The sequence below is a fragment of the Muscardinus avellanarius genome (genome assembly GCF_963383645.1).
Source record: "Muscardinus avellanarius genome assembly, chromosome: 11".
Classification (NCBI taxonomy): Eukaryota; Metazoa; Chordata; class Mammalia; order Rodentia; family Gliridae; genus Muscardinus; species Muscardinus avellanarius.
The window spans coordinates 68,918,070-68,937,296 of record NC_137797.1 but is presented as its reverse complement, the minus strand read 5'-3'; the positions used below and the strand labels follow the sequence as shown (position 1 = coordinate 68,937,296).

The 19,227-nt window shown below is 51.5% G+C and overlaps 1 protein-coding gene across 1 annotated transcript; it reads left to right on the top strand.

Annotated features, from left to right (window-relative positions):
* Positions 1-3,668: 3,668 nt before the first annotated feature.
* SMIM41 (small integral membrane protein 41) lies at positions 3,669-4,657 on the top strand (the record flags this gene model as incomplete). The annotated part of the gene is made up of 3 exons (XM_080704882.1): positions 3,669-3,915; positions 4,257-4,404; positions 4,639-4,657. 3 exons carry the CDS (start codon positions 3,669-3,671, stop codon positions 4,655-4,657), a joined length of 414 nt encoding a protein of 137 aa, XP_080561008.1.
* Between the last annotated feature and the right edge of the window lie 14,570 nt (positions 4,658-19,227).

Sequence of the window (19,227 nt, the reverse complement as noted above, 5' to 3'; positions counted from 1 at the left end):
GGCAGAGCCTCCATGGGGATGGTGAATAAAAGTTGAGAGGCGAGTTTGGGTTCAGCTGTCTCCCTTGGCTTGTGTCCTGCCCTGTGGCACTAGTGCTTTGTGGCCTTCCTGTTGGACATGGTGTTTGCTGAGGGCATTATTCCAAGATGAGGGAGTGGGTAGGTGGAGTTCATTTGCGCTCTTTTGAACATTCACACAGGCAGGTGTTACCCACCCCGTGCGAGCATGGCTGGTCCCATGAATGTGGGGCTCAGAGTGAAGGAAGGTTTAAGGTCTGCTGCTTTTGGGTATGACTGAGCCATTTCTCTTCCTAAGGAAGCCGTGACATCCTGGATTTTTGTATTGTCTGGTTTTACTTCATGGTAAAACTTTACTTCATGGTAAAACCAGACAGTACCAAAGATTATCTTCTCGGTCTTCCTAGAGCACCAATGGGTCCCATCTACACTGGAGAGGTCATTTGTTGTGGGATGTCTTGGGAGAGATTGGCCAGCTTGGGCCTGCTATCTGGTGAACTTCCAGGTTGCGCCGCCCTTGCTGACGTGGGGCTTTGCTTTGGTACTCACGCTCGCTTTTACAGACGCACACAGTCCCTGTTGTATATTATGCTTCTGTGGTCTCTTCTGTATTTTGCAATGCTTTTTGGCTGCATCTGGGGCAGTTCTAACTAACTTAAGTGAATAAGTATGTAGAGAGGGGTGCTAAGGGAAAAGAGCTGGGGGGAGTAGGTGTTCTGCCCTTGATCCTGGAGCATAGTAGGTAGCCAGGACGGCCAGGAGATATCTGCATGTTTTTTCTATGCTAACCCCATCCTTAGGCCATGTGCTCTTTCTTGATAGGTTTTATAATGTTCTACTTCTGATCTCTGGGTATCAGTGAGTGGGAGGAAAGTCCTTGACGGCATGTCTGCTGGGGTGGGAGTGGGTCTCCTGTTTTCCTTTTGTGATGTTGACTGGTAACTAGTGTTTGCTAGCAGTGATTTTTTTCCCCCAGGTCTGGGAATGGAACCCAGAGGCATTTGACCTTCAAGCTACACCCCTTGCCCAATTTTTTATTCTTTATTTTGAAACAGGGTCTCATTGAGTTGCGGAGGGCCTCATTAAGTAGCTGAGGCTGTCCACGAATTGCAATCCTCCGGTCTCAGTCTTCCAAATGCTGGGATTACAAGGGTGCGCCACCACACCCGGCTTAACAGTAATTTTTAAAATTATTTTACTTTATTTTAGTTCTGTGGTCCTGGGAAGTGGACATAGGAGCTCATGATGCCAGGCAAGTGCTCTATCACTAAGCTACACCCCATCCTTGTGACTTAATTATTTGTCACTGGAGATTGAAACCAGGGGCATTCTTCTGAGCTATACCTCCAGGCCCTTTTTATTTTGAAAGTCTTATTAAGTTACTAAGAATCTTGCTAAGTTGCTGAAGCTGTTTTTTTTGTCTTTTTGTTTTATTTTTTTCAGTACTGGGGATGGAACCCAGGGGCCTTCTACCTCTGAGCTATACCCCCAGCCCTATATTTTATTCTTTATTTTGAAACAGGATCTCACTAAGTAGCTGAGGCTGGCCGTAAACCCAGACCCTCCTGTCTCAGCCTCCCAAATGCTGGGGTTACAAGCATGCACCACTCTGGCCACCTTCTGAGGCAGTCTACTTCTGAGCTATATTCCAGCCCTATTTTATTTTTATTCATGAAAAAGAATTGATGAGTCTCACTGTTTGCTGAGGCTGTGATCCTCTTTATCTCAGCCTCTCTAGGTTACAAGCATGTACCACTATGCTGGATTTTTTTTTTTTTTTTTTTTTGGTACTGGGGTGGAACCCAGGGGTTTTCTACCCCCGGGCTATACTCCCAGACCTATTTTTTAATATTTTATTTGGGAACAGGATCTCACTAAGTTGTTGAGAGCCTCACTAGTAGCTGAGGCTGGCTTTGAACCTGTGCGATCCTCCTGTCTCAGCTTCCCAAGTGCAGGGATTCCAAGCGTGTGCCACCATGTCCAGCTAACACAGTGGCATTCTACCTCCAAGTTACATCCCTGGCCCTATTTTTCTTTATTATTTTGAAACAGGGAGGGTCCGACTAAGTTTCAGAGGGCCTCACTAAATAGCTGAGGCTGGCTGTGAACCTGTGATCTTCCTGTCTCAGCTCCCAAGTACTGGGATTACAAGCGTGCGCCACCATGCCCAGCTTATTTTTTAAAAAAATAAGGTTGAAGGTTCAAGCCAGGTGTGGTGGCACACGCTTTTAATCTCAGTACTTGGAAGGGAGGATCATAGATCGTGGGCAGCCTCAGCTACTTAGTGAGACTCTCCACAACTTAGTGAGATACTGTTTCAAAAATAAATAATAAAACAGAATGTCCTTGGGTTCAATCTCTAGTACCAGAAAAAAGAAAAAGAAAAAGGGTTCAAACTTGTACAGGATTTTCTAGATCTGGGCAGGAGGGTCTTGTTTTTATCCCAGCTTTCCCAGACTTCCTACTTTTTTTCCTTTTTTTTTTTTTTTCAGGCATTCTGTCTCTTGAGTTATATCCCCAGTCCTATTTTATTTTTATTTGAAACATAGTCTTTGCTGGGCGTGGTGGCGCACACTTGTAATCCCAGCATGAGACCGTAGGATCATGGTTCATGGACAGCCTCAGCTACTTAGTGAGGCCCTCTGCAACTCAGTGAGACCCTGCTTCAAAATAAAGAATACAAAAAAGGGCAGGGGGTATAGCTCAGAGGTCGAATGCTCCTGGGTTCCATCCCTAGACCCGCAAAAAAAAAAAAAAAAAAGAGTCTTGTTAGGTTGATGAGAGTCTCCCTACTTGCTGAGGCTGTCCTAAAACCTTGTGGTCCTCCTGTCTCAGCCTCCCAAGTACTGGAATTACAAACGTGCGCCACACTCCTGGCAGCTTCCTATTTATCCACATTCAGATTTTGCCCATGTTCCCACTCTGGCTGGGTTGCAGGATCCCCAAGGCTGCTGTCCTTGGTGGACAGAAGAGGAACACCCCATCCGTTTTGGCATTATGATTACTCCACGTAGGAGATGGGAGCTCTGACGGCTCAGATCTGTTTTCCTGTTGGCCCTATTGGACTCTCCTTGGCCTAAGTGGCAGGCGGAAGGGAGTGAGAGTGGCTTTGAATTCCGGGTACCCTGCTCTAGCCTCCATTCCCCTGTCCTGGAGTCTGAAAGGCATTGGTCTGCATGTCTGCCCCAGGGGAAACATCCCTAAGGCTACACGTCTGCCTCGTGTTCCAGCAGCCCTGTGGGCCAACAAACAGCGTTGAACTTTGATCTAGGGACAAAAAGCCCTTGTTTGTCCTGTTCCTGTTCAAAATGGACTGTGCCACAGCCAGCACTTGGGCTGGGCTTGAGGATCTTTTCAGGGCTCTGAGATAGACACCAGCTCTTGGTTTTCTTTGCTAAGAGAGGAGATCCTTGGGGACAGGGCCCCTGGGTTTGTTTGGCTGGATGTATGTGGTGTGTGGATCTTGGAGACAAGGAAAAATACACTGGAGGCGCTCTCTGTCGAGGAGGGGCCTGAGCCCTCTGTGCAAGGATTGGGGATATAGGGCCCCTGGGACCCGCTCTTCATCCCTCCCCTGTACAGCCTTGCAGGCCGGCCAGGGCTCTGGCACATCTGGCAGCCCAAGCACATCTGGGCAGCCAGCACTGAAGCATGAACGTGTCACAGGCCAGCACAGCGGCCCCTGCACCCTGGCTGAGCTGCTGCAACCAGTCGGGGGTGCTGCCGGAGCCCGCCAAGGGACCTCGCGTGGTGCAGGCAGCCGTGCTGGGCGTGCTGGCGTTGCTTGTGCTCTGTGGGGTCCTGTTCCTGGCTGGGGCTCTCCTCCTCCGAGCCCAGGGCCTGACAGCACTGCTGGCTCCTGAGCAGCGCGGGTCCCAGGAGGTGGAGACCAGCAGAGGTGACTAGAGTCCTGCGCGAGGTGCCGGCCAGCGCACCACCACTCCTGCTGTGGAACTGAGGGCCCTTCCCCGAAGCTCTTGTGCCTTGCACAGGTGAGGGGATGGGAGTGGACTGGGGGATGAGGGGGTAGTAGTAACTTATTTCGGGTGCCTCTCTTTAGTGCAGCCAGGCAATTGTCTGGAAAATCAGCTCTTGGCAAGGCTGATTCTGGGCTCTAGGTTCACAGGGCTGGGCCACAGCTATCTGGTGTGCCTCTCCTTCCTCTGGGTTGTCCCCTGCCGCACTGAGGCCCGTCCTCCCATCTTAAGTGTCCCCCTTCCCCCTATGTTCTTTTTCTAGGAACAGATGCCGCTGTGTGTGTAACCGTGGGAGGGGGCGGTAGGCAGATCAAACAGGAGGGAATCTGGAGGGGCCACAGTGTGCTCTGGAGCCCTTTCCTGGTACCCACGCCTCTGCCCACGCTCCGCATCTGCCCCAGCTCCACCAGGTACCAAGGCCAACCCAGTCGGCCCAGTGCTGCCTTCTGCACTGTGGGCTAAGAAGAAACAGCCCCAGGAGGCACAGCCAGCCTCGCCTTCAGCTTGCTCCCCTCCTTTCCTCTGGGAGACTTTTCTCTGGAAGGGGTCTGAGTAAAACTCACTCTGGCCTTGAGGACCCCAGAGGGGAATGTGCTCTGGGTGGCCCTGGGGTGAGGAGATGTGCCTCCCCCTCTCCTACTCAGGTTTGGGGAGCGGCTGTAGCCTAGAGCACGCTTTGTGTGGTGCGGGACGTGTGGATGGCCAGGTTGCTGGCAGCTGAGAGGCCTCAGGAGCACATTGCTCCGGGAAGTGGGACTGAGGGTTCCCAGCTGTGGGGCTCTGTCTGGGTCTCCTGCCTCTGACTCTCCAAGGACAAGAACCATCTGGAGGAAAGGGCTTGGGTGGCCCAGAGTGTCGACAAGGTGACTCCAGGCTGAGGCCAGCTCCGAGCTGGTTTGGGGGAGCGGCCACTGCCCCTCCCCTTGCTCAGCTGTGTGAGCAGGAGCTCCTGGGGGGCTTCTGGGGACTGCACAGTTTGTTGGGGGTGGCTGACCTCTCGTCCCTCCCACTCCAGAACCTCACCCTGCTGGCTGGGGCAGGGCAGGGCCCCTCTGAGGAGTGAGTCCTGCTGGATGCCTGTGAGGAGGGGGTGGAATGGGGGTGTGAGCCCAGCAGCCACAAAACTGAAGCCCACATGAGGTGTGAGTCCTGCTGGGCAGCTCAGGATTTGGCAGGAATCCTGACAGCTGGCCACCTTGGCCTTGCTGAGCTGCCAACTTCGCACCTCAGGGGGACACCTCTCAGCACCTTCGGGGCCGTGAGAGGTGTGTGTGTGTGTGTGTGTGTGTGTGTGTGTGTGTGTGTCCGCGTGCATGCGTGTGCACCTTGCTCTGCTGGATGGACCCTAGGGAAGGGATTGTATCAGGATGCATTCTGCTTTTTCACCTGTCCTCTCTTCTTCTCCAACTGGGGTGGAGGGGCTCCAGATACCTGGACATCCCTTTGTTTTACAAAAGGGGAAGCTTAGAGAACCCCAAGAAAAACTCTGAAACTCGGAAGCAAGTGACGTGCTCAAGCGAATGGCAGAGCTGGAGCCGGACCCTGGGCTTCGGGTTTCTCCCTTTGGTTGCTCCCCTGCTCTGTCTTTTCTCCTTGCCTGCTTTCTCACCACTGTCGGAGGGGGTGGTCCAAATTCTGGCCTCCCCCTCAGAGACGATCCTTCAGTCGCACACATTCGGCTACTGAGGGACTTGGAGCCATGGTGCCTGCCGTGCCGTCCCTCCTCCCCAGCAGCCTCCTCAGACACCTCCTTGTTGCTGGGACAGTCTTCCTGACGTCGATGTGGCTCCCCAGCCAGCTGAACTCAGCTTTCCTGGCCTGAACCTGAGAAGTGGGGAAGGGCAGAGGGTTACCTGGACTCGATGACGGTCAGAGCAGAGTGACGACTTCGGGGTGGCCTTTAGTTGAAGCTCCTGTAGTGCTGGGGGTAGAGTGACTTGCTAGAGGGAAGGCAGGATGTGCCCCTAGTGTGTCTGCTCTTCCCCAGGACAGGGCTGGGGTGTAGGAGAGGGTAAGCAAAGGCTGTTTTCATCCAACTTCTGCCTCTGGTGTTCCTTTAGCTCAGTGTGCAGAATGGGTGTGGATTATGCTGGGGACCTCAGTGTTCCTGGGAGAAGATACTGAGATGTTTCCTATGGAACTCTGACCCTGGTCAGGCTGAGTGGGGAGAAAAAGAATTTGGAGGAGCCGTGCGTGGTGGGGCATGCTTGCCATCCCAGCATCTGGGAGGCTGAGATGGGAGGATAGTGGTTCTAGGACAGCCTCAGCTACCTACCTAGTGAGACCCTGTTTCAAAATAAAGAATAAAAAATAGGGCCTGGCGTGGTGGCGCCAGCTAGTAATCCCAGCATCTGGGAGGCTGTGACAAAAGGATCGCTCTTCGAGGACAGCCCCGACTACTTAGGGAGGCCCTTTGCAACTCAGTGAGACCCTGTTTCAAAATAAAGGATAAAAAATTGGGCTGGGGGTGTCGCTCAGAGGTAGAATGTCCCTGGGTTCCATCCCTAGTACTAAAACAAAAATAATTTGGAAAATGGTAAAGTGGGTGCTGCTGGCACCTCTTCTCGGGCTCCAGCTGGGTCTGAAAGGTGGGGGCTGGGTGCAGGTCTGAGGGTCCTGAAAGGATCCTGTACCAGTGAGCTGGGTTAGCCTGCTGAGCCTGCGCTGTCCATAGGGGCAGGCCTGGGGCACTGATTGGCTGGGATCTTGCCTTAGCCTTCCTCCAGCCTGAGTTCAACCTGAACTGGAATAGGCTTCTGGGGCTTATCTGAGCCCCTCTTTGGCCACCACACAGTACAGCTTCTCTCCAGCTGCGATGGGGGTGGCCATCTCTTACAGATTTACAACTGTGGGTGGTCCTTCTGGAGCTCTCCTTCCAGTTGCTGCACCAGGGAATCACTGCCACCATCAACCCATTTGTGCTACAAATTGACTCAGAGATACCTGAACTGTGGTGACTCCTCCTCCTGGGATCCCTGCACCCAGCTACTGCCTCTGCACCACTCAACCTCACTGGATTACAGCAGTGCTGTACTGCTGGGTGCAGCCCCGGAGATAGGAGCTCCAGGAACTAATGAGCTCTCTTGTGACTGCTGGGTGTCCGGGGCACTGACCTGGCCACACACTGAGTGCTTGGTGCAGGGAGATGCTAGCTGTGTCCTCTGCCCACCAGGTCTCTGCAGCCATGGGGCAGCCCTTGGCTGCCTGGTGCAGGGCAATGGTCTGACAGGCCATGGGCCTGTCTCTGCTGAGGGCTGGAGTCCGTGCCACCCACTTGGAGGCGTAGGGAGCCCCAGCAATCTAGCAGTGTCCCCATCACTTTCTGTGGCTTGTTACTAAATATGCTGGTAATGCACATTGCAGGCATATAGTTTGATTTTAGCCCATGACAAGTCTTGGAATTAGTGGTTCATTATCCCCCTCCGGTTTGACCTAGTCTAGCAGGTAACAATACAGTAAGCTCAGCCTTGGCTGCCCTCCTTTGGTCTTAGTGGTGACCGTTCTCTTCCACTCTCAGAACCAAGTCTTTCTGGGGTGGATGGGGGGAGGGGGTGGAGGGAAAGAAGGTGGCCCTCGCGCCAGCACTTGGCTGCCCCCCTGTGGCCAGTGCGGGCAAGAGCACCACTTGTTTGAACCAGTGGATCTGTTGATGGAGATCTAATCTAGACTCCTACCTGGGCACCCAGAGCTATGAAATGAGACTGGGTTTTGTGAGTTCCAAGTCGCACACTTTCCTGAGCCTCAGTTTCTTCCTCCATGTCACTATGAGGATCCAGTGGGTAATGAGCTTGTCCATTGATCAGATCCTCTCTGCACTCTTAACTGTCATGTGATACTGTCATCATTTGCTCTAAACTTGACCACCTCAGAGAAGAGGAGAGGAGAGAAGGAAAGGTGAGAGGTTTGGGAACACCCACCCTATCCTTGGAGGCACTCGATTTCTTTCAGTGAGTGAACGCTGGGCTTGGCTCACTCTGGGAACTGGACAGGAGGAGTGGCCCTGCCTTGGAAGAGCTCACGGTCTAGTAAAGAGCAGGCTCACAAGACTGAAGTAAAAATGGGCAGCAAAACATGCCTGGGGCCAAAGCTCCAAGAGCAGAGGGGGCTCATCTGGGATTGGTGAAGGCCAGCTTAGAGGTACCCAGTAATGAGCGGCCCTCACCTGGTCCCTCATTGGCGAATCCCATGGTATGGGTTGGGTTGTGGCACCGCAGTTATTAACTGTGGCCTGAGAAGGGCCCTGCACCTCTCTGTGGCTCGATCTCCCCACCTTTGGGCTGGGTGACCATATGCATTAGCATTCTCATGGCTACTAGAGAACTGACCATGTAACTTAGAGGAAAGAAGACTTATTTGCTCATGGTTTAGAGATGTGTGTGTGTGTGTGTGTGTGTGTGTGTGTGTGTGTGTGTGTGTTACTGGGGATGGAACCCAGGAGCATTCTACCTTCGAGCTACACCCCCAGCACGGTTTTTTATTCTTTATTTTGAAACAGGGTCTCACTAAGTTGCAAAGGACCTCACTAAGTAGCTGAGGCTGGCTGTGAGCCGCAATCCTCCCATCTCAGCCTCCCAAATGCTGGGATTACAAGAATGTGTTACCACGCCCGGCTGCAGTTTAGAGATTTTGAGTTCAGCCCATGTAAGGCTGGAGACTGTGGGTCTCAGGGAATGGCAGCAGGAAGTGTAGAAAGGGAGGGGCCAAGGCTGCGCTCTTTCATCATGGAGGCTGGAAGCAAGAGGTCCAGGGAGGAGAAACCATATACAGTCCCTAAAGCTGCGATCCCAGGGGCTGCTTTCTCCAGCTACACCCCAGTACCCCTTAGCCTTGGAAAAAGGAGCCCCAACACATAAGAAAGTGGTAACACGGTTCTTTGGGGCTGCAGAACCTGTTGTGGGGAGAGGACTAGATTTATTTCTTATAGTACATTTTCTTTGTACTATATGAATGTTTACAATGCACATGTCTCACCTAGGCAAAAGAAAGCAATATAAAGCAAAACAAACATGAAGAATCACATCAGCCCACTCCAGGGATCCAGGGCTTTTCCTGCAGCTGCAGAGGCCTCAGTCACAGACCCCACGCCCCTGGTTCCTGTCTGTCCCCACGTCCCGTTTAGAGCCCTGGCATCTACTCACTGAGTACTCAGGTGCTGTACCTTTAGCCTGTTCATGCTGACTTTATTTATTTTTATTTATTTATTTATTTATTTATTTATTTATTTATTTATTTATTTATTTATTTATGATGCTGAGGATGGAACCCAGGGGCATTCTACCTCCGGGCTACACTATTTTTTATTCTTTATTTTGAAACAGGGTCTCACTAAGTTTCAGAGGGCCTCTCTAAGTAGACGAGGCTGGCCGCAAACCTGCAATCCCCCTGTCTCAGCCTCCTAAGTGCTGGGATTACAAGTGTGCACCACCATGCTCGGCTCCTGTTGACATTTTCACTGGGGTCTCTTGACTCGTGGCCTGGCTTCCTCCCTGCCCCTCAGACTCTTCCCATTCTTCCCGTTTGGATTCCGCAGTCACTCTTGCCCATGTCCTAACTTCACTCCTTCCATAGAACTGTCCCAGTGAAACCTCAGCCCTGGATGACTGGTGTCTGACTTGCACACGGGCTGCTGAATGCCCCCGAAGAACATCACACCCCTGGGAAGACTGGTGGCACTCAGAACTCCCTGTGGCTTGGCACTGCCTGACCATGGCTGCAGCCAGCTCTAACTCACCACACTGCTTTCCTCAGCCCCTGGGACCCAGAGCCTCTTCCTCTGCTCAGACGCCCTCACCTCCTAGTTCTTACAGAACAGAGGAGCAGCCAAGGAGAGCTGCTCTGCCTCCACACCCCTCTGTGTCCTGCCCAGCTGCCGGCACCCCCAGCTTGGGCTTCTTTATTTGCTCTTCTGTTGGCTCTGGCATGGAGACACTCGGGTTTCTTCTGGCTTAAAATAGCCTTCTTTTGCCCCCACTGCCTCCTCCAGTTACTCTTCTATGGCCAAGTTTCTTGAGGATCCGCCCTGCGTGTCACCCCTACTTCCTGGCCTCCTACTCGTCCTTCAGTCCTCTCCAGCATGGCCACCACCCCTCTCCTGATCACCAGCCCTGGGACAGTGCTTGGATATCCTCTCTTCAGGCCTTGTTTTAGCCTCTCCTGGCCATTTCTGCAGTTGCTGGCTCTACTCTCCTCTAGTCTGGGAGGTGACTGGACTGACCCAAGTGTGACATTGGTTCTTCCCAGGAGAGTGGGGTGATGGGAATGAGCACTTGGGCTCAGAGGATGAGATGGTGGCGCTTTCGATCTGGGCACCTCTCTGGCAGCCTAGCCTGGGTTTAGTCCAGGTTCCCCCAGCTGCTGACTATGCCCCAGGGCGTCTTGGTTGCTTCCTGCCTGTCTTCCCCTCTCCCTAGCTTGGCCAGCCTCTCCTCCTTTCTAGCATTTTCTGCCAGTTCCTCAGAGTTCTGGCCGGCTTCTCCTAGCCCAGCCCCTTCCTCGTGCTGGAGGGCGCCTCTGTGTGCCCTGCTTTGAGCTGGGACATCCGTTCTGCAGAGTCCTCTGGAGAAGCTACCTTGGGCAGCGTCAATCTGGGTGCCGGAGAACAGGTGTCCCATCCAGCTCGAAGTTCAGATTCAGGTGCAAGGGGTAATGGATGGCGCAGTAAATGAGGACATGCTGTAATTGCAGCTAGGGACCATGCCACGAATCTAGGGGCTATGCTACAGAAGATGCTCAGGGAAAGCCTCTCCAGGGAGGTGACATTTGAGTCAAGAAATGACCCAGGAGGAGGATCCAGCCAAGGAATTGCTGGGGCACGGTGTTCCTGCCAGAGAGACAGCGGGTGAAAAGGCCTGAGACGGGAATGAGTTGGGCGTGCCTACGGATGGAAGAGGCCAGCGTGGCGGGACTCGCGGAGCCAGGCGGAGGGGCAGGAACGTGGTAGGCAGGGTGTAGTGCCAGCCAGAGCAGGGCTCGCGGAGACACTGACATGGGGCTTTGGTTCAAGCCAAGGAACCGACTCTCTTGCCTGTCCTTGTTCCCAGCCAGTGGTACCGCCTCCTCCCTAGCAGCCGTCCTTGATTCCCCTCTCGTCTTGCTGGCCGCAGCCAGCCCATCACCACACGGGGACCATTCTACCTCTTGGAAAGTGTTGTCCTTCTCCTGATGGTCTTGGTCCTGCCACTTTCCTGTTTATCACTGCACCTGCCCCAGTGCTGCTTCTGTTGCTCACAGAATAGACTATAAGAATCCTCTCTGGGTTCCCAGGGGGAGTCTTCCTGGGTTTCTGCTCCTTCTGCATCTTTAGCCACTTGCCCCATGTCCTCGACTTTTTTTGTGTGTGTGTGTGTGGTACTGGGGATTGAACCCAAGGGACAGTCTACCTCTGAGATACACTCTCAGGCTGGTTTTCAAATTTTAAATTTTGAAACAGAGTCTTGCTAGGTTGATGAGAGTCTCCCTATTTGCAGAGGTTGTCCTTGGACCTGCAGTCCTCCTGTCTCAGCCTCCCAAGTACTGGTTCATCACCACACCTGGCTTCTCTAGATGTTGAAAGTGCTGTTCCTGCTCCCCCTGCCCACTGTCTGCCTGGCTGAGTCTTCTCCTCCTTAAGGCCTGAGAGGTCCCTTCCTCAGGGAACTCTTTTCTTGACACCCTCCAGACAACTAGGTCTCTGGGAGACATTCCCATAGCATCCTGGGATTGCCCTTGGGTCTTCCTTCATGTGTTCAGATATACACTGATGTCCATTTTCTGGAGTTGTATAAGCCCTATGAGAGCAGGGCCCACGATAGTGTTTGTTCATGGGGAGTACTTGAACTCAAGTACTACTCATAATAGGAGCTCAGTAAATAGTGCACATGAATGGTTGAAATCCACAAAGAGCCCTGGGAGGAGAGGATGGAAGGGCCTGCCTGGCCCTTGCTGCTGGCCCACCCCCCACTCATTAGCCCTCACCCTACAAGATGAGACCCTCTTCTTAGCCTCTGTCCTGAACCATTTGACTGTGATCCCACTGTAGCTGTGCACCGTCCAGTTCCTGTTCTCCTGCCCTAGGCTCATGTTCTGTTCTTGGACCTGTGGGGGATGATGTTGCTCCTGGGTACCGACCTTGGGTGCTTTCTTTGACTACTATGGTTGGTTCTTACTTCTTACATTGTAACTGCTTCTGAGATGTCTATGTCCCAGAAAGCCAGGTCCTGAGAGCCAGCCCAGGTGAGCCAGTTCCAGGCGATGCCAAATTCAAGGGGGTGGGGGTGAGTGGGGTGCAGCAAAGGGCATCACTATGGTTCAAATGTCCTCACCAAAACTCACGTTAAAATCGATTCCCTTGCCGGGCGTGGTGGCACACGCTTGTAATCCCCGTGCTTGGGAGGCGGAGACAGGAGGATCGCGCAGGTTTGAAGCCAGCCGCGTGCGCTGGCTTAGGAGACCCTGTTTCCAAATTTAAAAAATGTAAAAATAGGTCTGGGAGTGTAGCCCGGAGGTAGAAGGGCTTCTAGGAATCCCAGTACCACACACACACACACACACACACACAAAAAAAAAATCGATTCCCTTTTTGGAGGTGTTAAGAGTGTGGAAACATAAAGTGACTGGTATTTGGAGGTGGGATCCTTTGGAAGGCAATTAAAGCTAAATGAGGCCATAGTAGTGGGTCCTTAGTCCAACAGGACTGTGGCTTGGTGAGAAGAGGGACTTGAGCTAGAATGTTCCGTCTCGCCCCGTGCTGCCCCGTGCTGCCCTGGGACTTGACTTGGCTAACTCACTCCCCACCACGGCAGGCTCCCTGAGCTCGGCTTGGCTGTGCCTCCACCTTGCTCCCTGCAGACACCAGGTCTCCTGCCCATCTCCTAGCCCAGATTTCAGCTGGCCCCCAGCCTGGGCCTCCACTGCTTCCACAGGGGCTCCTGGGCTCTCACTGTGCTCTGGTTCTCTCTGCAGAGCCACCCCCCACCCCCATCCTCTGGAGCAGCCTAGACCCTGCAGCCCCCGAGAGCTGCTGCTCATTTGAGGTTGGCAGTATCGGCAAGCCCTCCTATTTTCACTGTTCGCAACCCATTCTTGCAGAACATCCATGCCCAGGATGCATTTGCCTCCTTCTTGGACTGGCTTTCATGATAAGAGCCATCATATTAGCTGGAAACTTGTCTGCCCAAGCCATCTGCTCAAATGCCAGTTCCATTAGGAGAGGGATTTTTGCTGTTTTGTTCACTGTACAAAAAGGGCCGATAGGAGATAGAGTTTTGAGCAAACAGCATCACTTCTTGAATTTTTTTCTTTGATCACTGGGTAGAGGAGGGGGAACTGTAAATGTGTCATAGCTCCTTAGCTTTCTCTGGCAAAAAATCACGTCACCTCCCAGAAGGTGCTAGAACCTAACAGAGGCACATTGGAGTGATCATATGATATGCTGCTGGCAGGACCAGAACTTGGGGAAATGTTATGCAGAGTTTATTATGGGGGACAGCTGGTAGACCTGCAGATACTGTCATCATTTGGATTTAGCAATAATGAAGTTTGTGAGGAAATCAAATAACTCCAAAATGTTTCCAATACTCTTCATTCTTCAGATGCCACTCTTCATGGATTTGCAAGGAAAGAAAAAAAGAAGAAAGGCAGCATGTTTTCTGGGTGTGCAGGCTGGGTAAAGAGGGACAGAGCTATGGAACTGGCTGAGAATGTGCTCTCTACCTGGGAGAGAATCCCAGAGGTTATAGAAACTTCTAGAGTGCAGTCAGACACACAGGTGGCTGGTAAATGTAACAGTTTGTGGCCTGTTGGTTCCCAATTTTGAATGTGTCTTTTTGTTTAAAAAGCCTTTATCACATACCAAATGTTACAGGGATTGTAGGGAAAATAAACTAAAAGTAGAAACAATATTTCATCATTTGTCATTTGAGAGAACTGATGAATGTTTCAAAACCATTTGGCAGGAAGCAGGGGACATGTCCCACCTCCCCTCCCCCGGGCTGAGGCAAGTTGAGCTCCTGCTCCTCTAACCCATCGGCTCTAATAGGTGTACATGAGAGGGGGTTCCATGGCAAACAAACTTGAGGACTACTGTGTTACCAAGTTAAACAGGGTCACCCCCAGGTCCTCCTTTTCTTTCTCTTTCTCCTCCTCCTCCTCCTCCTCCTCCTCCTCCTCCTCCTCCTCCTCCTCCTCCTCCTCCTCCTCCTCCTCCTCCTCCTCCTCCTCCTTCTTGTGGTAATAGGAATCGAAACTCTGAGCTATATCCCCAGCCTTTTTTTATTTTTGCAGTACTAGAGATGGAACCCAGTGACATTTTACATCTGAGCAACACCCCCAACCATATTTTTTAATTCTTAATTTTGAGACAGGGTCTCACTAAGTTGCAGAGGTCTTCGCTAAGTAGCTGTGGCTGGCCAAGAACCTGTGATCCTCCTGTCTCAGCCTCCCAAGTACTAGGATTATAAGCATGTGCCTCCATGCCTGGCTGCCTTTTTTAAAATTTATCTTATTTTATTTTTTGGTACTGGAAATTGAACCCAGAGAATTCTACCTCTGATTTATACCCCCAGCCCTATTTATTATTATTATTATTATTATTATTATTATTATTATTAATTTTGTGCTACTGAGGATTGAACTCAGGGACATTCTACCTCTGAGCTACACCCCAGCCCTATTTTATTTTTTGTTTTGAAACAGGGTCTCACTAGGTTGATGGGAGTCTCTCAACTTGCTAAGGCTTCCCTTGAACCTGCGATCCTCCTCTCAGCTTCCTAAGTATTGGTATTACAGGTGTGTGCCACCATGCCCGGCTGAGACCCTGGTTTTTTTTTTTTTTTTTTTTTTAAGGAGAGAGGGAGGGTTTCCAAGTAAATTTGGCCAAACAATTCCTTTCTTGTGTGTGTGTGTGTGTGTGTGTGTGTGTGTGTGTGTGTGTGTGTTGCCGGGGATTGAATCATGGCCTCATGCATGCTAGGCACATATTGCACTCTGATCTACATTCTCAGCCCCTTCTTTTTTGTCTAGAAGAGCATCTCAAGGGAACATACTTTAAGAAATGTACTAAAACCTTCCCTTTGGGAGAGAAGAAAAATTTTTAGAAAAAAATGAGACCACGCAATTTCAGATAGAGCACTTCCTTTTGTCAGTACAACAGGATAAATCTAATTTTATTTCCAAGGATTATAATGCCATATTACTAAATTTAAGCTCATCTTTTCCCCACAAAGAGTGATATAAAAGATGTATTTCTGAGCTATAACTTATGTGAAACAAACTTCTACATGGAACAATGGCCAAATATGTTTAAGAATTTTATGCAAGATGCAAATGTGGCCTCAGAATTTCATTTTTGCCGTAACTATTTTACTTAAGGTCCATTGTACTTCATTGTTCTAGCAGTACAAAAACACTTCCTTGGCGAATACATATCAGAATTGACTGGTTTCGGGTAAAGTAACACATGCCTGTGATCTCAGCGACTTGGGAAGCTGAAGCCGGTGTGGCAGGGCGTCTTTCTGACCTCTTGGTCTCTCATTCTAGAGTCTGACCTGAGCTTTGTTTTTTTTTTTTTTTTTTTTTTTATATTCTTTATTTTGAAACCGGGTCTCACTGAGTTGCAGAGGGCCTCACTAAGTAGCTGAGGCTGGCCGCGAACCGCGATCCTCCGGGTCTCAGCCTCCCGAATGCTGGGATTACAAGCGTGCGCCACCACGCCCGGCTGACTTGAGCTTTTTTAATAGTGCTGGGTCCTAAGAAGTTGGTGTCACTTTTGCAATACAGGGGTCAAAGCAAGTCACAAAGCCAACCCAGATTCAAGGAGTAACCTGCACCTTTAGTGAGGGAGCGACAAAGCCACATGATGAAGGAGCCTGTGAACGTGTGCTTGGGACACAACTCCCAGTTATGCCAGGGGGCGGTTGCCCCCAGGTAAGCTCTGTGGGATGGGGCTTAAATGTCCCCTACAAAATGCATGTTAACGTGTGTGTGTGTGTGTGTGTGTGTGTGTGTGTTACTGGGGATCGAACTTAGGGGCATTCTACCTCTGAGCTATATAGTCCCAGCATTTTTTATTTTTTGTTTTGAAACATAGTCTCACTAGGTTGTTGAGATCTTGCTAAATTGCTGAAGCTGGTCTTGAACCTACCATCCTCCTGTCTCAGCCTCTCAGTCAGTACTCCCAGTCAGTACTGGGAGTACTTGGTATGCTACCAACTAGTGGTGTGCTACCACACCTGGTTGCATGTTGGAATTTCATTGCCATCCCAATAGTATTGGGCAGTGGGACATTTAATAGGTGATTAGCAGCCAGGTGTGGTGGTACGTGTTTGTAATCCCAGAAGTGGGGAGGCTGAGATGGGGTGGTTTGTGGGGGTTCATAGCCAGCCTCAGCTACTTAGTGAGGCCCTCTGCAACTTAGTGAGTTTCAAAATAAGGAATAAAAAATAGGGCTGGGGGTATAGTTCGGAGGTAGAATGCCCCTGGGTTAAATCCCCGGCACTGGAAAAAAAAAAGAACAAAGAAAAAATAGAGGTGGTTAGCCAGTTGGGCATGCTTGCACACACTTGTAATCCTAGTACTTGGGAGGCTGAGACTGGAGGATTGTAGGTTCAAGGACAGCCTCAGCAATTTAGTGAGGCTCTCAGCAACATAGTGAAACTCTGTTTCCAAGTAAGAAATAAAATCTATCTGGGGATGGAATTTGGAGGTAGAATGCTTCTGGGTTCAATTCCCAGGAGAGAGAGAGAAAGAGAGAGGAGAGAGGAGAGAGGAGAGAGGAGAGAGGAGAGAGAGAGAGAGAGAGAGAGAGAGAGAGAGAGAGAGAGAGAGAAAGAAAGAAAGAATGAATTATTAGCCGGTGTTGGAGCTACTAGGCACCTGTGGCTATTTAAATTTGAATTAATTAAAATTAAACAAAGTGATAAAATCAATCATTCTCACTAGCCACATTTCGAATGTTCAGGAGCCACATGTGGCTGGTGGCTTCCACGGTGGACATCACATAAAAATGCTTCCCACTGTAGGAATTCCTGTTGGACCATGTTGCCCTGTGCTCAAGGCTACTCCCAGACTCCTGTCTGGTTGCTTCCCTCTAGATAACATCATATCCTCAGCCTCCTCACGCCCTCCCCACCTAGCCTCTCCCCTCCTGCCCCCACAGCCACCCTCCCTTCTAATCACACCTCTCAGGAGGCTGCCCGCTGCCCTACCTGCATGCTGGGTACCCTGGGGCCTGAGGCCTGCAGCCCCACCCGCAGCGGCTCTGATAGCAGCACTGAGGCTTGGTTTGAACCTCTTGCTCAGGTTCGAGGGCACCAGCCGGCCTCTCAGGCACACGCTGGGCAGGCTTTCCTCTGGCACTCAGCACCCTGTGGATCATTTGTCTGCCTCTCTGGTGGGCTGGCTGTGTTCCCTTCATCTGCATTCCTTGGACCTTGCCCAGTAGGCTCCCCCAAGGTGGGCGGTGGGTGTGGGGACCCATTGGGAGCACATATTTGAGAAGTGTGCTGGGGTTAACATCAGGGTTGGAGACTGTGTGGGATTCTGCTCCAGAGACCGACCAGAGGCAGACACCGCAGCCCCCACCAGACTGCAGCCCCCGTGTGGCCTGAGGAGCAGAGGCTCCCAAGACTTTGGTCTCCTGGCTTAGGTCTTGGGAGGGAGGGAGGCAGTTTGGAAGGCTGTCCTAGGAGGGTGAAGAGGCTTTCTAAGAGGCTCACAGGCTCATCGTGACTGCCATTATCTGTGACCAGACTGGGTGGCCATGGTCTTGTATGCCCAGACTAGAACTGATGGAGGAGTCAGTTCCCAGCACAGCACTGGGGCTTCTTGGGGTCAGGGAAGGGGTGTACATCTGAAATAAAATTAGGAACATGATCAAAACATAATCATGTTGCTGGGGAGGACTGGGCTCCGTGGTGCTTGGACCTTCCCCTTTGCTGTGGTTTGGGTCAGGCTGTCTCCAAAGGCTCCCGTGTTGGAGCCTGATCCCCAGCGCAGTGATGTCCAGAGGTATGGCTCTTGGGCAGGGAGGGCATCCTGAGGCCCCAACCTCCACAGTGGGTTCATCCATTGACGGCCTTAGAGCTGATGGCATTATTAGAAAGTGGTAAAAAACGTTAGGAGGCAGGGCCCGGTGGGAGGAGGTAGGTCATGGGGGCTGTACCCTGGAAGGGCATTTATTGCCCTCAGCCTCTCTCTCTTCCTCTCTCTGCTTCCTGGGCACCATAAGATGGACAGCTTTGCTCCACCATGCCCTTCTGCCATGAATCTCTGCCCATCTCAGGCCCCGAGTCAACAGAGCCCACAGGCCACGGACTGAAACCTCTGCCACACGAGCCCAAACAAACCTTTCCTTCTTTCCATTTTGCTACAGGGATGAAAAGCTGACTCGCAAACCCTCCTTGGCTAGCCAGAGGGTAGCATAGCCTCCCCGACTAGGAGTGGGTAAAAATCAGGTACCCCAGCTGGGCATGGTGGCGCATGCTTGTAATCCCAGTACTTGGGAGGCTGAGACAGGAGAATTGCAGGTTTGTGGATAGCTGCAGCTGCTAAGTGAGGCCCTCTGCAACTTAGTGAGGCCCTTTTTCAAAATAAAGAACAAAAAAAATAGGGCTGGGGGTATAGTTCGGGGGTAGAGTGCCCCTGAGTTCAATCCCCAGTACTGAAAAAAAGCAGGTACCCCCATTCTTTCCCTCTCCCAGCTTGGGGAAGGGTGATCTCTGTTCACTGCTACTTATTTAATGAAGAGGTCTGGAAAGCCTGCTTGGTGAGCAGGTCAAAGGCCACCTGTCCCCCCCTCTCCAGACACACTGGCTTCTGTCTCCTCTGAGTCCCGGCCTTTGGCAGCTGAGGGGCTTTGTCTGAGGCTGCACCAGGCCTTATGGTGTCTCTCACTCCCATCCTCCATTACCTATGCCATGGGCTGGGAGGGGGGATCTATTTCAGCTTAAAGATCCCTCATACAATCTCTCAAGGCACTCAAAGTGTGGAAAGGGAGTTAGAGGGACGCTCAGTTGTTCATAGTAGAGCTCTGAATCCAAGGGACCCCGGCCAAACCCTTCCCTTGATCTGATTCTAGCAGGCCCTGGGGACCAAGAAGAAATGGAAGACTCTGGAAAGAATGATGGGACCTCTGGAGCAAGACAGGTGCCTTGCAAACGTGGAATGCTCTTTCCTCCTCAGTCTGAACTGGTCGCTAGGAGATGCTCTGACGTCATCTAGGCGCAAGCCCCCTGAGAAGGAACTGGTGGGTCTGTAGT